The sequence below is a fragment of the Stegostoma tigrinum genome, chromosome 11, assembly GCF_030684315.1.
Source record: "Stegostoma tigrinum isolate sSteTig4 chromosome 11, sSteTig4.hap1, whole genome shotgun sequence".
Lineage (NCBI taxonomy): Eukaryota > Metazoa > Chordata > Chondrichthyes > Orectolobiformes > Stegostomatidae > Stegostoma > Stegostoma tigrinum.
This window is the reverse complement of record NC_081364.1, coordinates 2,786,433-2,810,664: the sequence shown is the minus strand read 5'-3', so window position 1 is coordinate 2,810,664 and position 24,232 is coordinate 2,786,433. Positions and strand designations below refer to the sequence as shown.

Sequence of the window (24,232 nt, the reverse complement as noted above, 5' to 3'; positions counted from 1 at the left end):
GAAGGGCTGGGGTGGGGGGGATCTTGTGAACCGAAACACAGAAAGCTAGCACACCGGGGCAGCAGGTAATCAGGAAGGCTAATGGAATGTTGGCCCCTTATTTGAAGGGGGTTGGAGTATAAGACTGCCGACGTCTTACTGCAACTGTACAAGGTGCTGGGGAGACCACATCCGGAGCACAGTGAGCAGTTTTGGTCTCCTTAATTAAGGAAAGGTAGCATTTCATTAGATGCAGTTCACAGAAGGTTCACTTGGATGATCCTAGAGATGGAGGGATTGCCTTAAGAGCAAAGATTAAACAGGCTGGGGCTCTGCTCACTGGCGTTTAGAAGAATGGGAGGTGATCTCATTGAAACATAGAGGATTCTAAACTGGCCTGACAGGGTCAACGCTGAGAGGATGTTTCCCCTTATGGGAGGGTCTAGGATCAGAGGGCACAATTTCAGAATAAAGGGGCACTAATTTAAGACTGAGATGAAAAGGAATTTCTTTTCTCAGATGGTTGAGTCTTTTCAGAACTCCTTGTCACAGAGAGCTGTGGGGGCAGAATCTTTATGTACATTTACAGCTGAGGCCGATAGATTCTTGATCAGTTAGGGAAAGAAGTGTTACGGGGAATGGGCAGGAAGATGGGTGTGAGGAATTTTGGATCAGGCATGATTCTTTTGAATGGCACAGCAGGCTCAAGGGGCTGAATGACCACCTCTTCTTTGCATATAGGACATACCCGGGCAATTTTCCACATTGTTGGGTAGATCCCAGAGTGTAACTGTACGGGAACAGCTTGGCGAGGGGAGCACATGTTCTGGAGCACAAGTCTTCAGTACTATTCATGGCACAATATTGTGGGCCGAAGGGCCTGTACTGTGCCGTACTCTTCTATGTTCTATTTCCGGAATGTTGCCAGGGCCCGTAGCATTTGTAGTATCCAGTGTCTCCAACCATTTCTTGATATCACGTGGAGAGAATCAAATTGGCTGAAGAATGGTATCTGTGACGCTGGGGACCACTGGGGGAGGCCGAGATGGATCATCCACTCAGCACTTCTGGCTGAAGATTGCTGCGAATGCTTCAGCCTTATTTTTTGCCCTGATGTGCTGGGCTCTTCCATCAGTGAGGACGGGGATATTTGTGAAGCGTCCTCCTCCAGTGAGCTGTTTAATTGTCCACCACCATTCATGACTGGACATGGCAGGACTGTAGAGCTTAGATCTGATCTATTGGCTGTGGGATCGCTTAGCTCTGTCTATCGCTTGCTGCTCTCGCTGTTTGGCATGCAAGTATCCTGTTTGGTGGCTTCACCAGGTTGGTACCCCATCTTCAGGTATGCCTGGTGCAGCTCCTGGCATGCCCTCCTGCACTCTCCACTGAACCAGGGTTGATCCCCTGGCTTGACGGTAATGGTTGAGCGGGGACTGTGCCGAGCCATGAGATTACAGATTGTGCCGGAGTACAATTCTGCTGCTGTTGGTGGAGCACAGCGCCTCATGGGTTCCCAGCCTTGAGTTGCTGGATCTGTGTGAAGTCTGCCCCATTTAGCACAGTGATAGTGCCACACAACACAATGGAGGTTGTTTTCAATGTGAAGGTGGGACTTTATCTCCACAAGGGCTGTGCGATGGTCACTCTCACCGATACTGTCACAGACAGATGCATCTGCAGCTGGTAAATTGGTGAGGATGAGGTCAAGTATGTTCTTCCCTCTTGTTGGTTCCCTCACCACCTGCCGCAGACCCAGTCTGACAGCTCTGTCCTTTAGGACCCGACCAGCTCGATCAGTAGTACTGCTGTGGAGCCACTGTTCGTGTTGGGCATTGAAATCCCCCACCCAGAGCACATTTTGTGCCCTTAGCATCCTCAGTGGTTCCTCTAAGTGTTGTTCAACATGGAGGAGAGACTGATCCATCGGCTGAGGGAGGATGGTATGTGGTAATTAGCAGGAGGTTTCCTTGCCCATGTTTAACCGTCCCCCAACCGGGTCTGACCTCTCAGTGCGACAGGACATTTCCAGGGATGGTGATGCTGGTATCTGGGACACTGTTTGTAAGGTATGATTCTGTGAATATGAGAGAGCTCTCCTAGTTGTACTAGCACCAGTATCTCAGTAAGGAGGACACTGTAGGGTCGACAGGGCTGTTTCTGCCATTATCTTAGGTCAATGCCAGGTGATCTGTCACATTTAATATTTTTTCCTTTCTAGCAATTGACACAACTGAGTGGCTTGCAAGGCCATTTCATAGGGTTAAGAGTCAACCACACTGCTGTGGATCTGAAGTCCCATGTGGGCCAGGGTAAGGATGGCATATTTCTTCCTCAAAGGATACTAATAGACTCAGACAGGATTTTACAACAATCAACAATGGTTACATGGTCATCAATATATTTATAATTACAGGTTTTCTGTTTAATTGATCAAGTTCTATCATTTGTCGGGGTGGGATTTGAACCCTGGTGCCCAGAACATTAGCTGGCGTTTACCCATGCAGTGATAATACCATTAGGCCATCACCTCCATCTATTTGACCCCATTACCTCAGGAAACTATTTATTTTCAAGACAGGATATTCCTCACTCACCTGCAATGTCAAGAGGGAGCCAGAGAGATGCACAAGTTTCCCATCATTTTGAGGTAAAGGAGTGAAGACATCACTTAAGGACACCACCAGGGAAAGACCTTCATCCAGGGAGTTCTGAGTTCTGACACATCTTCCCTGCACAAGAAGGAGTGTTACAGTTGGCAAACATTGATAAGTGCTATGGAGTGAAAATTAGACAAAAGAAAGCTCATTCACCACAGCAGCTGAAGACAGCAACATATATTAACAATTAATTCACAGGACATGGGTGTGACTAGCTGGACACCCCAGTGTGGCAGTCTCTTGGCCAAGCATGATCTGGAGCCAGGGCCCAGTGTGGACTGGAGGTGCCAGTGTGGGCTGGGTGGGAAGATGGTTGTTCTGGGCTTTTACTTCTCTGTTTTCTAAGACGGAGTTACTAAAGAATCTGAACCTCGGTACCTTTGTACCTAAGGTGGTGCTGTAAGTGGCGACACATAAACTGATCACTGTACTCATTTGAGTACATGACAATAGAGTTAACTCAATTCAATTCAACATTTATTGTCCGTCCGTAGTTGCTCTCTTGAGAAGGTGGGGATGAGATGCCTTCAAGAGCCACTGCAGTCCATGTGCTGTGAGTTGACCCACAATGTCCCTTAGGGAGGGAATTCCAGGATTTTGGCACAGTGGCACTGAAGGAACGGGGATATATTTCCAAGTCAGGATGGTGAGGGGCTTGGAGGGGAACTTGCAGGGGATGGTGTTCCCACATACGGGGGTCACTGATTTACAAACACTCCTACTTACAAACACAATTCCATAAAGGGAGAAATTTTATACACCCAACACATGAACACTTCCTGAATTTAGGAACAGTTCCTCTACACTGTCCTTCACTGTGCTCCAATCTGGGTACAAGTCAGTTTGTGAATGGGGTCAGGACTGGGACCCATTCCCAACCCAGCGAGTGCCTGCATGTGCTACCGTTTTCTTTCCAGATGGTAACTGTTATGGTTTTAGGAGATGTTGTCAGAGGAGCCTTGTAAATAAACCTGCTTTTATAGAACTACATCAGCACAATATAAAATGTTCCAAGACATTTCACAAGAACGTAGATTAGAGAATAACCGTCACCCAGCAACATAAAAATGCAGCATTAGTGACCAAAATCTCAAACAGACCGGCATCTTAAAGGAGGATAGAGAGATAAAGAAAGAGACAATTAGAGAGGTTTATGGAGGGAATTCTAGAGTGTTGAGTCCAGACAGCTGTCGGTATAGCATTCAATGGCGGAGGGATTAAAATCACAGATACTCCAGGGATTAGAATTGGAGCGAGGCAGAGATATCGGAGGATTTGGGGACTGGAAGAGGTTACAGCAAGATGTAAAGTGCGAGTCTATGTTGGGTTCAAACAAGTGGTTGATGATTTTTTCAATGGAATTACCGTCAGACTGTGAGCAAAACGTTCATCAACAACACACATGGGCAATGTTCCTGGTAACTGCACCAAGCAGAATATTCTGTGTCACTGCCCTACCACGCTGCTGTGCCCAGTTTACAGGGAATACTAGTGAGCGGTAACCGGGACATGACAACATCTAGAAGAACTCAGATAGCCAGAGGAAGGAAGATGGTGTTATTTCAAGGGACTTCAACATTCTTAAGCACAAGATCACTTTTTGAGTTTTAGTGCAAACAAGAATCTACCTGAAAGAAAATAATGCATTTATTTTTAGTATATCTGATTATTCATTTTGTCTTCTACATATAGGCTCAGTATGTTATCCTCCTCTTTGAGTAGCCAAATTATAATTTGAACTAGCTAGTTCTATACAGTCCATCACACGGGCATTTGTGAGGCAGGTGAGATACTTGGACTTGATTATCTGTATTTGGGAGAATGCTGTCTCAGAGGGATGTGGTACCAAAGCTTTCATTGTAAAACCACAGGATAATAGCAGTGTGTATTTTTCTCTGTTTACAAATCTCCAAACATCACTGTCCCTTGTTCCAGCTTCCAGCTCAATATCATTTGGCACAGTTAATTATGTCCACTTCAATACCACGGACTTGTAAATCAAATACCTAATGGAATCTGATAGCCAGCCCAACAACGTCTACTTGAAGGAAGAGACCGGAGGGAGACATGACCGTTCATTCCAATGCATCTAATTCCTGAAATTAGCCTGTAGAAATGATCCCACATTGCTAAGTCTCTATCCTCTCTGTGCAGTTCACAGTTCAGCTCATTCAGCTTTGATCTTTTATCTGTAAGGAACATGAAGCCAAGTAACGACACATTGGCAGCTCACTGCACACCTCATTCCTTCTTGAGTGTTGTTAGAGCTGCATCCATCCAGGCAAGTGGGGAGTATTCCATCACACTCCTGACTTGTGCCTTTAGATGGTTAGATGTGTTTTGGGGAGTCAGGAGGGGAGTTACACACCGGTGTATTCCTAGCCTCTGACCTGCTCTTGTAGCCACGTTGTTTACGTTTTGTTGTGTATCAAATCCAGTTAAGTTTCACATCAACGTTCCTCATCATGCATTTTACAAAAACTATCACCTCAGATTCTTCTGTTTGCCCAGGTCCCTGATGTGGGATTTGAACCCATGAACTTCTGATTCAGAAATGAGCGCGAGCTACCCACTGAGCAACAGACACTGATACCACAAATTGAACAGGATAACTGATGCCTGCCCAGAAAACAGCATGTAATCCAACCTCTGCACCTACCTCATTGGTGAAGAGGAGGTAGAAGGACAAGGTGAAGATAAGCACTCCCACCACCATTCCCCCCATTGTCTCCCCAAGACGTTCCAGGAATCCCTGCTTCTTCTGATTTGTGACCTTCACGTGTTCATCCCTGCTGCCTCCTGGTTGCTGCAAAACCAGAAGGGACAAGCTTTCATGAATCTTTAAGTACCATCTTAAAAGCGAAATGAAGACAGATGAACTTTGTAAACATTTTCACGGGATGTGGAATAGTATTGGCTAGGCTGGCCATCTCTAAATTCCCTTCAAAATGTTGTCTGCCTTCATTAACTGCTGCAGGCCATTCAGTACAGGCACACCCAAAAACAGAAGGTGTTTAAACAACAGTGACACAATTTTTGATGTTGGGCTGTGGGCATTCCTGGTCAGACTGACATTTATTGCCCATTCATTTTACCCAGAACCAGTATAATTGAGCTGACTGACTTAGCTGAGGATCTTACACAGCATTTAAAATATAATCTTGACAAATGGGTCTGAAGTCATTTACACATCGTCAGTGACATCTCACTAACCAAGACTTGCACCCTCCCACCCATTATGTTTTGATTATAGTGCAGCATCATTTTGATTTGCTCTGGCACTGGCCAACAATTGTGCTGATTAGAAACAAAAAAAACAGCAACTGATGGAGAGTTGTTGGCTTCAGTCCAGGGCCATAGTAGACATAGGGAAGGGTTGGTGGTTCTGATTGGGGGGGGGGGGGGGGGGGGAGGTAGGGAGAAGGACTCTGGTTAGCCCCTTTGATTTTACAAGAAGAGATATCAGATCTCTTGCAAATATGCCAGGGAGATGGGAACTTTGTCTTCCTCAGGTTCAAAGCTGTGCCACGTGGATCTGGGCTGTCAGAATATAGAAGGGAACTCCCTTCCCCAGGAATATCTTCAGATGATAATGTGTCCAACGCCAATTCAGATTAATCTTCACCTGCACGTTGACAAGGCTGTTGTTTGTGGTTCTGAACTTACATTAGGCCTCACCATGGTTTCCCTGCCAATAACACACACTGAGGGGGGAGACCACAGTCAGCTCTAGCCCCTCTCACACCTTCACTTCCGGCTTCAAGGGGGATACATTCTGCGCCTGCGCACTCCTGAGGGACGGACCTACTCCCGTGAAGCTTGCCGGGAGATGGTGTCGACTCCCCAGGAATGCTGGGGATTGTAGTCTTACCTACCGGAGGATGCTGGGTGGTGGCCTCCCCGGGCTCCGCCTGGGAAGGTTAGGACCCTCCCGCAAGCATGCTGGGAGCTGTAGTTTTCTTCAGCTTGAACCTGGTCCCCAGGGAAAATGAAACCCCAGTATATAAATGACTTTATTCACCTGCATCCACTCATATTGAGGTGATTGCACAATTGTACTGAACATGGCCACACAAAATTTCAAGACCATCTTAGCTTGGAGCAGGGACAGCCCCTGACTTATACTGTCAAAACTTCTCAAAACTCACTTATACTGCCATTCTATAAGTTCATACTCATCCAATTGTGTCTTTCACTGCACTTTCCTGCTGGTCAATTCTACAGATTAATCACATGTTATTACATATTGTACAATATTTGAGCCTGTGGATTCTATAGATTAAAATAAAACAATGAATTACAAATGCTGGAAATCTAAAACAAAAATAGAAATTGCTGGAGAAACTCAGTAGGACTGACAGCAACTGTGGGAAGAAAGCACAGGGTCCAGAGACTCTTCATCAGAGCTGGTATGAGCCAGAAAAATGTGATATTTATGCTGAAGCTGAAGCTGGGAATCTGAAGGGGAGATGAGGGCGGATTGGTGGAGACGGAGCCCAGAGACAGAGATATGAAAGAGCTAGGTAGACAGGGAAATTACGGGTAGCAGGCCAGAATAGAAAAAAAACTGAATATGTGACAATGAGAGCTAAGAGTAGGAGAAAATCGGTGAGCTGTACAGAATGTAACCTAGTCTGCGTCACACAAACCGCTTTGCAGAAAACCAAGCTCTGTCTGCAAAAATGATCCTAAGCTTTCTGTTGCCTGCCACTTCAACACACCGCTGTGTTCTCATGCCAAAATTTCTGTTGCAGGCTTGCTGTAGAGTTCCAGCCAACCTCAATGCAAGGTCAAAGAACATCTTACTTTCCACTCGGGGATCTTGTGGCCTCTAGAACTCAACAATGAGTTCAATAACCTTAAGAGCCTAATACAGTCCGTCCATGCTTTTTACCCACAGCCACACCTGATTCTCTCAATGACCACAATCACCCATTCTCACAAACTCGTTGGTCCATTATAACTTAATAAATATTGTTTATTCAGTAGGTGGATGTGATGGATATTATACATTCCATAGGGTGGGTATTATGGACAATATACATTCCATAGGGTGGGTTTACGGAAAATATAGATTCTACAGGGTAGGTATTGTGGACATTATACATTCTAATGGATTAGTATGACGGACATTGTGCATTCTATAGGGTGTATGTTATAGATTCCATAGGGTAGGTGCTTTGGGCCGTCTCTGCGGCTTTAAATTGGGCCCCCGGTTCTGGCCCCGCCCTCTCGCTGTGATTGGTTCCTGCCTGTGGGTCAGAGGTCAGGCCGGGAGCACGGGCCGGAGACTGAGAAACACATTTCTTCCCCACCCCCCCGGACACGAACCCTCACACAGAGAGAGAGAGAGAGAGAGAGACAGAGAGAGAGACAGAGAGAGAGAGAGATGTCCCACTGCCGGCGGCACGGTGAGGGGCCGGGGGGGTGGGGAACGGAGGGTCAGGTGTGAGGGTGAGGGGGTGAGGGGGGTGAGGAGGGGGGTGGGGGAGGGGGGTGAGGAGGGGGTGAGGAGGGGGGTGGGTGAGGAGGGGGGTGGGTGAGGGGGTGGGGGAACGGAGGGTCAGGTGTGAGGGTGAGGAGGGGGTGAGGAGGGGGGTGGGTGAGGGGGTGAGGGGGGTGAGGAGGGGAGGGGGGTGAGGAGGGGGGTAGGGGAGGGGGGTGAGGAGGGGGGTGGGGGAGGGGGGTGGGTGAGGGGGTGGGGGTGGGGGAGGGGGGTGGGTGAGGGGGTGGGGGGGGTGAGGAGGGGGGTGGGTGAGGGGGGTGAGGAGGGGGGTGGGTGAGGGGGGTGAGGAGGGGGTGGGGGGGGTGGGGGGGGTGAGGGGGGTGAGGAGTGGGGGGGGTGAGGGGGGTGAGGAGGGGGGTGGGTGAGGGGGTGAGGGGGGTGGGTGAGGGGGTGAGGGGGGTGGGTGAGGAGGGGGGTGGGTGAGGAGGGGGGTGGGTGAGGGGGGTGGGTGGGGTGAGGGGGGTGGGTGAGGGGGGTGGGTGAGGTGAGGGGGGTGGGTGAGGGGGGTGGGTGAGGGGGGTGGGTGAGGTGAGGGGGGTGGGTGAGGGGGGTGGGGAGGGGGGGGGGGTGAGGAGGGGGGGGGGTGAGGAGGGGGGGAGGGTGAGGAGGGGTGTGAGGAGGGGGGGAGGGTGAGGGGGGTGGGTGAGGAGGGGGGGAGGGGGAGGGGGGGAGGGTGAGGGGGGTGGGTGAGGGGGGTGAGGAGGGGGGTGGGTGAGGGGGGTGGGTGAGGGGGGTGGGTGAGGGGGGTGAGGAGGGGGGGTGGGTGAGGGGGTGGGGGGGGTGGGGTGGGTGAGGGGGGTGAGGGGTGGGGTGGGTGAGGGGGGTGGGGTGGGTGAGGGGGGGTGAGGAGGTGGGGTGGGTGAGGGGGTTGAGGAGGTGGGGTGGGTGAGGGGGTTGAGGAGGTGAGGGGGTTGAGGAGGTGGGGTGGGTGAGGGGGGTGAGGAGGTGGGGTGGGTGAGGAGGGGGGTGAGGAGGTGGGGTGGGTGAGGAGGTGGGGTGGGTGAGGAGGGGGGTGAGGAGGTGGGGTGGGTGAGGAGGTGGGGTGGGTGAGGAGGGGGGTGAGGAGGTGGGGTGGGTGAGGAGGTGGGGTGGGTGAGGGGGTGGGGGGGGGTGAGGGGGTGAGGAGGGGGGTGGGTGAGGGGGTGGGGGGGGTGAGGAGGGGGGTGGGTGAGGGGGTGGGGGGGGTGAGGGGGGTGAGGAGGGGGGTGGGTGAGGGGGTGGGGGGGGTGAGGGGGGTGAGGAGGGGGGTGGGTGAGGGGGTGGGGGGGGTGAGGGGGGTGAGGAGGGGGGTGGGTGAGGGGGTGGGTGAGGGGGTGAGGGGGGTGAGGGGGTGGGGGGGGGGTGAGGGGGGTGGGGGGGGTGAGGGGGGTGGGAGGGGGGTGGGTGAGGGGGGTGGGTGAGGGGGTGGGTGAGGGGGTGGGTGAGGGGGTGAGGGGGGTGAGGAGGGGGGTGGGTGAGGGGGTGGGGGGGGTGAGGGGGGTGGGTGAGGGGGGTGAGGAGGGGGGGTGGGTGAGGGGGGTGAGGGGTGGGGTGGGTGAGGGGGGTGGGGTGGGTGAGGTGGGTGAGGGGGTGGGGTGGGGTGGGTGAGGGGGTGGGGTGGGGTGGGTGAGGGGGGTGAAGAGGGGGGTGAGGAGGTGGGGTGGGTGAGGGGGGTGAGGAGGTGGGGTGGGTGAGGGGGGTGAGGAGGTGGGGGGGGTGAGGGGGTTGAGGAGGTGGGGGGGGTGAGGGGGTTGAGGAGGTGGGGTGGGTGAGGGGGTTGAGGAGGTGAGGGGGTTGAGGAGGTGGGGTTGAGGAGGTGGGGTGGGTGAGGGGGTTGAGGAGGTGAGGGGGTTGAGGAGGTGGGGTTGAGGAGGGGGGTGAGGAGGTGGGGTGGGTGAGGAGGTGGGGTGGGTGAGGGGGGTGAGGAGGGGGGGTGGGTGAGGGGGGTGAGGAGGGGGGTGGGTGAGGGGGGTGAGGAGGGGGGTGGGTGAGGGGGGGTGAGGGGGGGTGAGGAGGGGGGGGTGAGGGGGGTGAGGAGGTGGGGTGGGTGAGGGGGGTGAGGAGGTGGGGTGGGTGAGGGGGGTGAGGAGGTGGGGTGGGTGAGGGGGTTGAGGAGGTGGGGTGGGTGAGGGGGTGAGGAGGGGGGTGAGGAGGTGGGGTGGGTGAGGAGGTGGGGTGGGTGAGGGGGGTGAGGAGGTGGGGTGGGTGAGGGGGGTGAGGAGGTGGGGTGGGTGAGGAGGTGGGGTGGGTGAGGGGGTGGGGTGGGTGAGGGGGGTGAGGAGGTGGGGTGGGTGAGGGGGGTGAGGAGGTGGGGTGGGTGAGGGGGGTGAGGAGGTGGGGTGGGTGAGGGGGGTGAGGAGGTGAGGGGGGTGAGGAGGTGGGGTGGGTGAGGGGGGTGAGGAGGTGGGATGTGTGAGGGGTGGGTGAGGGGGGTGAGGAGGTGGGGTGGGTGAGCGGGAGGTGGGGTGGGTGAGCGGGGGGTGAGGGGGGTGAGGAGGTGGGGGGGTGAGGGGGGTGAGGAGGTGGGGGGGTGAGGGGGGTGAGGAGGTGGGGGGGTGAGGGGGGTGAGGAGGTGGGGGGGTGAGGGGGGTGAGGAGGTGGGGGGGTGAGGAGGTGGGGGGGTGAGGGGGGTGAGGAGGTGGGGGGGTGAGGGGGGTGAGGAGGTGGGGGGGGTGAGGGGGGTGAGGAGGTGGGGAGTGAGGGGGGTGAGGAGGTGGGGGGGTGAGGGGTGTGAGGAGGGGGGGTGAGGGGTGTGAGGAGGGGGGGGTGAGGGGGGTGAGGAGGGGGGGGTGAGGAGGTGGGGGGGTGGGGGGGGTGAGGAGGTGGGGGGGTGAGGGGGGGGTGAGGAGGGGGGGTGAGGGGGGTGGGTGAGTGGGGTGGGGTGAGGTGGGTGAGGAGGTGGGGGGGTGAGGGGGTTGAGGAGGGGTGAGGAGGGGGGGTGAGGAGGGGGGGGTGTGGAGGGGGGGGTGAGGGGGGTGGGTGAGGAGGGGGGTGAGGGGGGTGGGTGAGGAGGGGGGGGTGAGGAGGGGGGGGTGAGGGGGGTGGGTGAGGAGGGGGGGTTGAGGGGGGTGGGTGAGGAGGGGGGGTGAGGGGGGGGGGTGAGGGGGTGGGGTGGGTGAGGGGGGTGAGGGGGGGGGGTGAGGGGGTGGGGTGGGTGAGGGGGGTGAGGAGGGGGGTGAGGAGGTGGGGTGGGTGAGGGGGGGTGGGTGAGGAGGGGTGGGTGAGGAGGGGGGGGTGAGGGGGGTGGGTGAGGGGGGTGAGTGAGGAGGGGGGGTGAGGAGGGGGGGGTGAGGGGGGTGGGTGAGGTGGGTGAGGGCGTGGGGTGGGTGAGGGGAGTGAGGAGGTGGGGTGGGTGAGGGGGGTGGGGTGGGTGAGGGGGGTGGGGTGGGTGAGGCGTTGGGGGGGTGAGGAGGTGGGGTGGGTGAGCGGGGTGAGGAGGGGGATGAGGAGGTGGGGTGGGTGAGGGGGGTGAGGAGGTGGGGTGGGTGAGGTGGGTGAGGGGGGTGAGGAGGTGGGGTGGGTGAGGTGGGTGAGGAGGTGGGGTGGGTGAGGTGGGTGAGGAGGTGGGGTGGGTGAGGGGGGTGAGGAGGTGGGGTGGGTGAGGGGCATTAGGAGGTGGGGTGGGTGAGGGGGGTGAGGAGGTGAGGTGGGTGAGGAGGGGGGGTGAGGAGGTGAGGTGGGGGGGTGAGGAGGTGGGTTGGGGTGGGGTGGGGGGGTGAGGGGGTGGGGTGGGGTGGGGGGGGTGAGGGGGTGGGGTGGGGGGGTGAGGAGGTGAGGTGGGGTGGGGGGGTGAGGAGGTGAGGTGGGGTGGGGGGGTGAGGAGGTGAGGTGGGGTGGGGGGGTGAGGAGGTGAGGTGGGGTGGGGTGGGGGGGTGAGGAGGTGGGGTGGGGTGGGGTGGGGGGGTGAGGAGGTGAGGTGGGGTGGGGGGGTGAGGTGGGGGGGTGAGGAGGTGGGGTGGGGGGGTGAGGAGGTGGGGTGGGGGGGTGAGGAGGTGGGGTGGGGGGGTGAGGAGGTGGGGGGGTGAGGAGGTGAGGTGGGGGGGTGAGGAGGTGGGGTGGGGGGGTGAGGAGGTGGGGTGGGGTGGGGGGGTGAGGAGGTGGGGTGGGAGGGTGAGGAGGTGGGGTGGGAGGGTGAGGAGGTGGGGTGGGGTGGGGGGGTGAGGAGGTGGGGTGGGGGGTGAGGAGGTGGGGTGGGGTGGGGGGTGAGGAGGTGGGGTGGGGTGGGGGGGTGAGGAGGTGGGGTGGGGTGGGGGGGGTGAGGAGGTGGGGTGGGGGGGGTGAGGAGGTGGGGTGGGGGTGTGAGGATTTGGGGTGGGGGGTGAGGAGGTGGGGTGGGGTGGGGGGGTGAGGAGGTGGGGTGGGGTGGGGGGGGTGAGGAGGTGGGGTGGGGGGGTGAGGAGAGGAGGTGGGGTGGGGTGGGGGGGGTGAGGAGAGGAGGTGGGGTGGGGTGGGGGGGTGAGGAGGTGGGGTGGGGTGGGGGGGTGAGGAGGTGGGGTGGGGGGTGAGGAGAGGAGGTGGGGTGGGGTGGGGGGGTGAGGAGGTGGGGTGGGGGGGTGAGGAGAGGAGGTGGGGTGGGGTGGGGGGGTGAGGAGGTGGGGTGGGGGGGTGAGGAGAGGAGGTGGGGTGGGGGGGTGAGGAGAGGAGGTGGGGTGGGGTGGGGGGGTGAGGAGGTGGGGTGGGGGGGTGAGGAGGTGAGGTGGGGTGGGGTGGGGGGGTGGGGTGGGGGGGTGAGGAGGTGGGGTGGGGGGGTGAGGAGGTGAGGTGGGGTGGGGTGGGGGGGTGAGGAGGTGGGGTGGGGGGGTGAGGAGGTGAGGTGGGGTGGGGTGGGGGGGTGAGGAGGTGGGGTGGGGGGGTGAGGAGGTGAGGTGGGGTGGGGTGGGGGGGTGAGGAGGTGGGGTGGGGGGGTGAGGAGGTGAGGTGGGGTGGGGTGGGGGGGTGAGGAGGTGGGGTGGGGGGGTGAGGAGGTGAGGTGGGGTGGGGTGGGGGGGTGAGGAGGTGGGGTGGGGGGGTGAGGAGGTGAGGTGGGGTGGGGTGGGGGGGTGAGGAGGTGGGGTGGGGGGGTGAGGAGGTGAGGTGGGGTGGGGTGGGGGGGTGAGGAGGTGGGGTGGGGGGGTGAGGAGGTGAGGTGGGGTGGGGTGGGGGGGTGAGGAGGTGGGGTGGGGGGGTGAGGAGGTGGGGTGGGGTGGGGGGGTGAGGAGGTGGGGTGGGGTGGGGGGGGTGAGGAGGTGGGGTGGGGGGTTGGGGGGTTGAGGTGGGTGAGGTGGGTGAGGAGGTGGGGTGGGGGGTGTGAGGTGGGTGGGTGAGGTGAGGGATGGGGGTGTGAGGGTGGCAGTTTGGTGGGGGTTGAGGTGAGTGTTTGGGGGTGATGGGGGGTGAGGGTGAGTGGGGGGTGGATGGTGGACAGTGGGGGTTTGAGTAAACAATGCTGAGGGGTTTACAATCGGTCAGTATTTGGGAATAACCTGGGGGTGTGATTCAGTCTCATTCCCTCAAAGAAGCATCGCTTCTGGAAGCAGAAGGGGGTTGACCTAAAGGTGATCTCAGTCACTTTAGGCAAAGGTGGGGTATTTAATTCATTATCAAAGTCATTGATTCCATGGGTACGGATTCAGAAAGTGGCTGTGTCTATGTTGTTTTGATATATCATTGTGCAGAGCCAGTGCCCACATCCCAAAAGTGAACTTCAAACGACATTTAATGAGCACCTAGACAAGACATGTAGTCTTCGTGGAAATGAAAGACTGTTCACCCTACACATTGGGGACCTTCACTCAGGTCATAGTAAACATTTGGCCAGTTCATGGTGCAGGAAGCCAGTCATTGACACAGCCTAAACCCGCATCCTCTGGAGTTTACGACAGTCAGAGATGACTTCATTGAAACATCTATGATCCTAAAAGGACTTGACTGGTTGGATGCTAAAAAGATGGTTCCATTTGTGGGAGATTCTAGAACTAGGAATCACTGCTTAAAAGTAAAGGGCCTCAGTTTATTCCCTCTCTCAAAAGGCAAGGGATCGGAATCTTCTAAGAGTGAGGAAGGTAGATTCTTGATGACTAATGGGAGGCAAGATTATTGGGGTATGCAGGAATGTAGAGTTGAGACCGTAAGACATAGGAACAGAAATTAGGCCACTCAGCCCATCGACTCTGGTCTGCCATTCAATCATGGCTGATAAATTTCACAAAAATAGTCCCGAAACGTCAGCTTTCCTGCTCCTCTGATGCTGCTTGGCCTGCTGTGTTCATCCAGCTCCACACCGTGTTATCTCTGATAAGTTTCGCAATGCCGTTTTCCTGCTTTCTCCCCGTAACCCTTGATCCCCTTGACAATCAAGAACCTGTCTATCTCCATCTTAAATATGCTCAATGACCTGATTTAAAATCAGATAGTCATGATCTTTTTGAATGGCAGAGCAGGCTCAGAGCTGAGTGGTCTGCTTTTATTCCTTGTTTGTGTGTTAGAATAAGGCATAAGACTGTGTTTTGATAGAATGAGCACTTGCCTCCTACCCTGTACATACTCAGCCTGTGTAAGTGCGATCTTTGAATCTGCACCCACATGTAAGGATTTCCCTTCAAACCTGTGCCTCCTTCCTGCAGTTAAATTCATTTTGGAGATGGAAGAGGCTAACACGTGCATTTTTGTTTTGTTCTCCACGTGGTAGTTGAGAAATCTGCTAATGTGTCCTTCACCAGTGATATTGTACATTGAGATTGTGAAAATCGATGTATTGCAACATTACCTTTATCAGCAATATTGTAAATAGGGCTCCAGACACCTCACAAGCTTTGAAGTCTTGGAAAAGATCCGTGCCATTTGTGGGTGAGATTGCTGACTTGCTCGCCGCGATGGCTGGTTCTCATTCAGATGTTTCGTCAGCATGCTGGGTAACATCATCAGCGGGGAGAGGGGTGAAGCGATCGTCAGTTCACTGATGATATCACCTAGCGTGGTGACAAAAAGTCTGAATGACTAGCTTGCCGAGTTGGCTGGTTGTCATCAACCTCAACTCACAAGCTTGTTGCAGAAGTAAAGCACACCTGAGCTGTCCTGATCGGGTCATTATTCTTTGTGTATCATGCAAACTTGCAAGGCTGCCACTTTTATCTGAAAGGTACCTGCATTACCTGAAACTGCCCCAAAAAGCAAGTATTCAAGTTTGAACAACAAGCAAAGCAAGCTTTTTCACGCTGCTACTGTGCAGTGTCTATGCATGTTATAATTTCTACAAACAGGTTGCTACCATTCATCCATGGAGACATGTAGACTATTACAGATTTGAGTAACATCATTTCTCAATTTCAGTGCTAGTACAATGCCAGATATGTAGATTTTACATCCCAATGATTGTCTGATGAAAGGCATGTGTTGTTTAACTTTGGTTGTTTGCAGCAGACAAAATTAAAAACTCAATTCAAGCAGCCTTTGCTTGCAAAAGCCAAAACAAAATACTGTCCGTTGGAAGTGATTCTGCATCTGGACAGCACTTACTGAACAACTTAGTGTGCTAATAACAACGTGTCACATCCAAAATGATCAGTCAAGCTGGTTGTATTGGTCTTATTCACCTGCTACATCAGGCAAGGGTGGTCTCCATGCAACATAAAGGAATACCTTCAATTCCTGTGACTTTTTTTTTAAGTAAGTCAGAAGTCACACGACACCAGGTTATAGTCCAACAGGTTTATTTGAAATCTCCCCTTTTCGGAGCACTGCTCCTTCATGTGAAAAGGAATTTTTAAAATTAGCCGGAAATCAATAGTTTAATTTTGCTTGCTGCGTGGCTACACTCCAGTTATTCTGACACAATTTGCCACATAATCAGCATCATTTAAATTTGGCATTCTTGCACTTGTCCTGGTGAGTAAACAGGCAAAAGCTTTGGCCACATAGTACTTTTCATCAAGATTCAAGGCGTTAATGTCCGGGGTTATAAGGACAGAGTAAGGGATGTGGGAGTTGGGAGGCTAAATTAGACAGCTTTTTCAAAGAGTTGACCCATCTAAAAATGGGCCGAATAATCACCTGTTCTACGGGATCCTATGACTATAATAAAAGTTTATGAACAATTACCTGATTTGGAAGGGAAAGGATCTGCAGTACAAGACTCTTAGGTCACTTTAGAGTGTCGCAGTTATGAGGTAGCAGTGTTGACATGGCACTGGAGTCACACAAGTGAGGTTACCAGGTTCTCTTTCCTAAAATGACCTTGAAAGGCTAGTTCAAGGACAAGAACTAAATTCATAGGTGAAACTGGCATTAGATGGCTTTGAGATATTAAGACTTGCATTTCTTTCGTGAATTTGCCAGGGTCAGAGCACTGCAAGATTGTTCTCGGCCACTTTCAATGTGGAGTCCCTGTTTTAAGCAGGAAATATAGCTGCCAATTTACACACAGCAAGCTCCCATAAACTGCAGTGTGGCCTTGACCAAATGATCTGGTTCGGTGATGTTAGTTGAGAGATAAACTTTAACCAGTGCACTGGTTATGATTTCTGATCCTTGCTCACAATAGAGGCATGGGATGTTTTAAACCTGCCTGAGAGGGTCTCAGTGTAACATCTTATCCAGAAGGTGGTCCAGGAACAAAGAAATTTACAGCACAGGAACAGGCCCCACCCTCTAAGCCTGCGCCGATCCAGATTCTCTATCTAAACCTGTCACCTATTTTCCTCTGATGAAGGGTCTAGGCCCGAAACGTCAGCTTTTGTGCTCCTGAGATGCTGCTTGGCCTGCTGTGTTCATCCAGCCTCACATTTTATTACCTATTTTCCAAGGACCTGTATTCCTCTGCTCCCTGCCCATTCATGTATTTGCCTAGATACATCTTAAATGACGCTATCGTGCCTGCCTCTACCACCTCCGGTGGAAACGCGTTCCAGGCACCCTCTGCGTAAAGAACTTTCCACGCGTATCTCCCTTAAACTTTTCCCCTCTCACCTTGAAATTGTGACCCCTAGTAGTTGAGTCCCCCACTCTGGGAAAAAGCTTCTTGCTATCCGCTCTGTCTATACCTCTCATGATTTTGTAGACCTCAAAGAGGCCCCCCCTCAAACTCCGTCTTTCTAATGTAAATAATCCTAATCTGCGCTGTTATGTTCTATGTACTCAACTTCTCTTCATAGCTAGCACCCTCCATACCAGGCAACATCCTGGTGAAGTGTGAAGCTGGTTGAACACAGCAGGCCAAGCAGCATCTCGGGAGCACAAAAGCTGACGTTTCAGGCCTAGACCCTTCATCCTGGTGAACCTCCTCTGCACCCTCTCCAAAGCATCCACGTCCTTTGGTAATGTGCCAACTGTCCCTCAAACAATGCAGCGCAGCTTTGAGAGTGTCAGCCTCGATTATATGTTCAGGCGTTTATAATGAGGCAAAAATCAAAATGTCCTGACCTGGGTGAGAAAGAGTGTTGGTCATTAAAGAAAAGGTGGAGGTGAAATGTCTTGAACTTTGACATTTTCATAACATACTTCCAGTGCAAAATTAGGAGGAAAGGTAAAGGGTGAAATACTCTTGGACAACAGAGTTAAACAGAAGGAAGCAAAGGAAATTGAATCTATAGAGGTGTTTTTTTCCTCCATTTGAGGTTTCCCATTCACATTTAATTGTCCATGCTGTATTGTGAGCAGTAGTCTTTGAAAGTGGCATCACAGGTAGACAGGGTGGTAGAGAAGGTGTTTAGCATGCTTGCCTTCATTGCTCAGACTCTTGAATGTTAGAGTTGGGATGCACAGTGAGGTTGTTCAAGATGTTGGTGAGGCCGCTTTTGCAGTTATGTACCCAGTTCTGGTCGTCCTGCCTATTGGGAAGGATATTATTAAATTGCAGAGGGTTCAGAAAAGGTTTCCCTGGATGTTGCTGGGGCTGGAGGGTTTGAGTTATGAAGAGAGGTTGGATAGGCTGGGAATTAATTTTTTGCTGGAGCGCAGGAGGTTAAGGGGTGAATTTATAGAGGTTTATGAAATCGTGAGGGGTATATATAAACTGAATAGCAAAGAGGGAGTTCAAAACTAAGGGACACACTTTTAGGGTGAGAGGAGAAAAATTTAAAAGGGGCCTGAGAGGCAATGTTTTCACGCAGGGGGTGGTCTGTCGTACAAGGAATGAAGCACCAGAGGTGGTGGTAGATGTAGGAATAGTTACAACATTTAAAAGACATTTGGACAGGCACATGAGTAAGATACATTTAGAGTGATATGGGTCAAACACAGGCAAGTGGAACTATTTTGCTTTAGAAAATTTGGTTGGCATGGACAAGTGGACCAAAGGCTCTGTTTCTGTGCTGCCTGACGCTGTAATCACACTGCTGTAGGTTTGGAGTTACAGACACCTGTCCCACGTGTTAAGGATGGCAGGTTCCCTTCCATTAGTAAACCAGACAGGCTTTTACTGCTGTCACTGGTCATCAATTCCATAAATTGAGTTCCAGATTTATTAATTGAATTTACATTCCAGGGTGTTAACCTGAGCCTCTGGGTTAATAATCCAATGACATTCCCATTTGCTACCAATTCCCTCATAAAGCAGTGCAGCATATATTTTTAAAAAAAATTAATGATGCTGCTACCAAGGATGGAAGATCACATTCATGAGGAGAGGCTGCAGATGCTGGGAACATTTCTTCTGGAGCAGAGAACGTTAGGTTGAAATTTAAACAGCAGTAACACTTTGTGAATGGATGCACAACAAGTTGAGTTGTCCTGAGGATGAGTTCTAGGTGCTATAGAAATGCAAGTTCGTTCTTTTCAGTTTCTTTCCAAGTCTGATGGATTCTCCTTTGACTTTCAGGCAAAGACAAGGTCATTTTTGTCACCAAGGAGGATCACGAAGCTCCCAGCAGTGCTGAGTTAATTGAGGATGATCCCAATGACCCTTATGAAGAGCACGGTGAGTGTTTGCGTTGAGTGGATGTTTGTTCGTGATGCATATCTGTAAGCTCCAGCAATGGTCAATGACTAAGCTCTGCCACCAAACAAAGATCCCTCTGATCTACCTGTGATAGCCATGTTTTCAGTTGCCAAGGTCCTAAGCTGTGGAACTCTTTCCCTAAAACTCCCTATCTGTTTGACATCATTGTTACAAGTGAAGAGAAACTTGAGTTGCGGAGGTAGATTAAAGAGGTTGAGACGTTTTTCTTCAGCGAAGAGAGGGCTAAGACAAGATTAGATAGAGGTTTCAAAATCGTGAGAGACTGTACAGAATAGATAGGGGGAAATTGTTCCTGCTCATAAAATGATCAAAAACAAGAAGGCACAGATTTCAGGTGATTTGCTGAAGAAGCAAATGTAATGTGTGAAAAGTTCTGAGGAAGAGTCATATTGGAGTCAAAACTTTAACTGACAGATGCTGCCAGACCTGCTGAATTTCTCCAGCAATTTCTGTTTTTGTTTCAGATTTTCAGCATCTGTGTTTTGCTCTCAGTTTCATTTAAGAAAATGTTGTTCACTTAGTTCAAGTCTGGAAGTTTGGTGGAAACAGATTCAATTGCAGTATTCAAGATAACAAAGTGTGGGGCTGGATGAACACAGCAGGCCAAGTAGCATCTTAGGAGCACAAAAGCTGACGTTTCGGGCCGAGACCCTTCATCCTAGGCCTGAAACGTCAGCTTTTATGCTCCTAAGATGCTGCTTGTCCTGCTGTGTTCATCTAGCCCCAACTTTGTTATCTTGGATTCTCCAGCATCTGCAGTTCTCGTTATCTCTGATCACAATTGCAGTATTCAGTAGGGCAATAGATGTTAATTTAAATAGGGCCAAGGTGCAGGTTTTTGGAGAAAGTACCATTCTCCTGCTCTAAGTAACAATTCAGCTCATTCAGAGAGCAGGTATAAACGTGATGAGCCAAATAGCTCCCTGCATTGCCTTCCCGGAATCATAGATTTCAATGTTTAAAATCTCTCTCCTTCTGTGGAGGTCTTGGTCACCTGTCCTGCCAACCTCATGTGTAGCTCAGTGTTAAATTGTGTTTGATTTACCTTCCTATGAATCCTCCTGAGGTGAATCAGAGCGAGCTACATCAGTAACAGGTGTTATTGATGCTATTGTACGTGAAGGAAACAGTTTGGCTTTGAGTGTAGACACCAGCTGATGCGTACATGCAGTGAATGGTTTGTACAATGGACTGGGCTGAGGCTGGACACCGCTCCTTCATGTTATTGGCTGGAACAACCAGCCTTATTGGGAGTGGAGTTGTGAATGGAGCTGAACATAGTGCAATCATCAGCAAACATCCCCAGCCCTGGCATTATTAATCAGCTGAAGCCAAAGATTGACCCTACTGAAACCAGTCCACTCCCCTGTATCAAATGTAAAATATGCCATGGATCACTGTTGATAAGAACAAGGGTATTATCTACAGAGTCCATCCAAAAATCCCAGGGAAACACCATTTATCAGCTCATCCTGGCTGTCACTTCCACAGACTTTTGCAGCTCAGAAACAGGCCGTTCAATCTAATTACCTGTGCTGGCTGCTTGAAACAGCTTTCCAATTGGACTCACTCATGAAAGCTACGTCTTTCAAGTATTTATCCAATCCCCTTTTGTAAGTTCTTCTTGAATCTGCTTCCACTGCCCTTTCAGGGCATAAAATATTAGTGCAGTAAAAATAAAATAAAATCACTGTCCTTGTCTTGTCACTGGTTGTTTTCATGTTCCTTTGCCGCTGGGTACAGTGACACCTCCTGTATTCTATCAGAATTCTCATTGATGATGAACACTCCTATCAAACTTCCCTTTACCTTCTCTGCTGTAAAGGACAGCAGTCCCATCTTCTCCAGTTCCTCCACATTCAAGTCCCTGATATAATTCTGGTGAGTTTCCCTCTGCACCCCATCAAGGGCCTTGAAATCCATCCTAAACTGTGGTGCCCTGAATAAGACACAATGCTTCAGCCTGAGCCCCAAGCAGTGATTTATGAATGCATACTGCAAAATTGCTGCTGCAGTTCTCTGCTTCAAGCATCAAGTCAAGGGTTGCATCAGCTATTTAATCACCTTTCCAATATTTCCTGTTAGACTCTGTACACACACCTCCATGTCTGTCTCTGTACCCCATGCTGTCCCTGTCCTGGGGGGGGGACAGTGTAGGGGGCGCTTTTACTCTGTATCTAACCCCGTGCTGTATCTTGTTTCAAGTAATCCACAGGATATAATTACTTTTGCATTTTTTGCTCATTTGTAATTGCCCTTGAGAAGGTGGCAGTGAGCTACCTTCTCACGTTGCTGCAGTCCATTTGGTGTAAGTAGGCCCACAATGCTGATGAAAGTGGGAATTCAGTAATTCTTGGAATGTCAAGAAGCTCTGATTGGTAGCTCTCTTTCAAAATCGTCATTGCCTGGTATTTGTGTGGCATGAATGTTACTTGCCACTTTTTTAGCACAAGCCTTGATATTGTCCGGGTCTTGTTGCATTCGAAAATGGCTTTCTTCCATATCTGAGAAGTTGGGAATGGTGCTGAACATTGTATAATCATTGATGAACATCCTCACTTCTGACCTTATGATGGAGGGAAGGTCATTGATGAAGCAGCTGAAGATGGCTGGGCCTGTGACACTACCCTGAAGAGCTCCTGCAGAGATGCCCTGGAGCTGAGACGACTGATCTGCAACAAGCAGAACCATCTTCCTGTGTGCCAGGTATGACTCCAACCACCAGAGAGTTTTCGCCTTGATACCAATTGATTCCAATTGTGCTAGGGCTCCTAGATACCATACTCGGTCAAATACAGCCCTGACATCGGGGCTGTCATTCTCACCTCACCTCCAGAATTCAGATCTTTTGTCTGTGATCAGAGCCAAGCTCTGTAATGTAATGTGGTGAAGAGCCAAGTAACAGAACCTAAACTGAGCATCAGTGAGCAGGTTAGTGCTGAGCATGGTAATTGGCTGTGTTGAATTTGACCTGCTTTTTGTGCACAGGACATACCTGGGCAATTTTCCCGGCTGTTGGGAAGACGTCAATGTTTTAACTGTACGGGTACAGCTTGGCTTGGGCCATGCCAGGATCTGAAGGACAGGCATTCAGTAGCATTGCCAGAGCCCATAGCCTTTACAGTGTCCGGTGCTTTCAACTAGTTCTTGAAATTATGTGGAATGAATCATATTGACTGGATTCTGGGGGACTACTGGAGGAGGCCGAGATGGATGATGCACACGGCGCTTCTGGATGAATTTTATTGCATTTGTTTTAGCCTTTTTTTCACACTGATGTGCTGAGCTCCCATGTCATTGAGGATGGGGGTATTTGTGGAGCCCCCTCCTCCAGTTAATGTTTGATTGGCCACCAGCATGTACAGCTGGATTTTGCAGGACTGCAATGGAAGCTGGTGGTGTAGTGGTAATGTCACTGGGACATTAATCCAGAGCCCCAAGCTAATGTCCTGGGGACACTGGTTTGAATCTCGCTGTGACTGATTGTGAATTTGAATTAAATGAAAATCTGAAATAAAAGAATCTAGCTTAATGTGACCGTGTAACCGTGTAACCACTGTCGATTGATTTCACAATGTTGTCCTTTAGGGAAGAAAATTTGAGCACGTTTACCTGTCAGAAGTCTCATGGCCCAAGTTATAATCCAACAGTGTATTTGAAAGGGGTAGTAGGAACTGCAGATGCTGGAGAATCTGAGATAACAAGGTGTAGAGCTGGATGAACACAGCAGGCCAAAAAGCATCAGAGGAGCAGGAAAGCTGACATTTCAGGTCTAGACCCTCCTTCAGAAATGGGGGAGGGGATGGGAGTTCTGAAGTAAATAGGGAGAGGGAGGAGGCAGATAGAAGGTGGATAGAGGAGAAGATAGGTGGAAAGGAGACAGACAGGTCAAAGAGGTGGCGGTGCAGCCGGTAGTAGTGTGGACGTCACAAGCTTCAAAATCTCCCCTCCCCCAACCACATCCTCGATCCAGCCCAGCTCATCCCCGCCTCCCTAACCTGTCCATCCTCCTACCTATCTCCTCCTCCTACATCAAGCTCCACCCCCAACTCCTTCCTACTAACCTCATTCCGCCCACCTGACCTGTCCGTCCTCCCCGGACTAACCTATCCTCTCCCTCACTCACAACCTACCCTCACCTTTACTGGCTCCATCCCTGTCTCTGACCTGTCTGTCTCCTCTACACCTATCTTCTCCTTTATCCATCTTCTATCCGTCCCGCCCTCTATCCCTATTTATTTCAGAATCCCCTTCCCCTCCCCCATTTCTGAAGAAGGGTCTAGGCCCAAAATATCACCTTTCCTGCTCCTCTGATGCTGCTTGGCTTGCTGTGTTCATCCAGCTCTACACCTTGTTATCTCGGGTGTATTTGAAATCACAAGCTTTCGTTGCACTGCTCCTTCGCCAGGGTCAAATCTGACCTGATGTAGTCGCAGTTCTCCAAAAGCTTGTGATTCCAAGTAAATCTGTTGGATAATAACCTGGTGTTGTGTGACTTCTGACTTTGTCCACCTCAGTCCAACACTGACACCTCAATGTCATACTTACCTGGTGTAAGGAAGAATTGCAATGAGCAAAAAGCTGTTTTTATAACAGGGATTTATTGGAATGACTGCATAATTTCACAATAAGAAATTCAAAACCTGTGGGTTCCTGCAATGTGCAGAGATCTGGAGCTGAGCAATTGTTTGCAAGTAGCACTGATTAGTTCTCAGCTAACTGAGCAGGTTGGAACTGGAAGCAAGTTGCAGGGACACAGTGAGAGAAAGGCACAGAGGCATGTGCTGTCGTTCTGCACAGCAGAAGCTGCCTGTTATTTGCTGTTTAAAAAAAATGCAGCTTAAGCTTGAAGAAAACTGGTTTGCGTTTCCTGCAGCAATTACTGTCAGCCGTGAGTTTTAAATTATAAATCAGACATTTCCCAAATGAATCTGTCACTCAGTACATCTTACAAACCGGTGGAAGTTTCCAGACCAATAAGGGCCTGACTAGCTGAAGTAGGGTCATCTTGACATCAGAAATGAGGAGCAAAGAACATTTAACTGACTTTCCAGTACCTTCACCAATAAGTTCTTTTCCATTTAAAAACAGATGTTGCTGGAAAAGCTCAGCAGATCTGGCAGCATCTGTGAAGAGAAATCACAGTTAACATTTCGGGTCGAGTAACCCTTCTTC

General features: G+C 51.6%; 2 protein-coding genes across 3 annotated transcripts in view; one reads left to right on the top strand and one right to left on the bottom strand.

Moving 5' to 3' along the window:
* The window catches only part of LOC125460595 (transmembrane protein 43-like), a 29,828-nt gene extending 23,388 nt beyond the window's left edge, over positions 1-6,440 (bottom strand). For both annotated transcript variants that reach the window (XM_048548226.2, XM_048548227.1), the window contains exons 1-3: positions 6,306-6,440; positions 5,299-5,445; positions 2,577-2,711 (exon numbers count right to left, since the gene is read on the bottom strand). In XM_048548226.2, coding sequence (XP_048404183.2) covers positions 2,577-2,711; positions 5,299-5,445; positions 6,306-6,320 — 297 coding nt within the window. In that variant the 5' untranslated portion in view covers positions 6,321-6,440. The remainder of the gene's footprint in view (positions 1-2,576; positions 2,712-5,298; positions 5,446-6,305) is intronic.
* Positions 6,441-7,902: 1,462 nt separating this feature from the next.
* LOC125460378 (mitochondrial intermembrane space import and assembly protein 40-like) overlaps positions 7,903-24,232 on the top strand; it is a 28,381-nt gene continuing 12,051 nt past the window's right edge. Inside the window, exons 1-2 of the mRNA XM_048547811.2 lie at positions 7,903-8,050; positions 18,917-19,015. Coding sequence (XP_048403768.1) covers positions 8,029-8,050; positions 18,917-19,015 — 121 coding nt within the window. The 5' untranslated portion in view covers positions 7,903-8,028. The remainder of the gene's footprint in view (positions 8,051-18,916; positions 19,016-24,232) is intronic.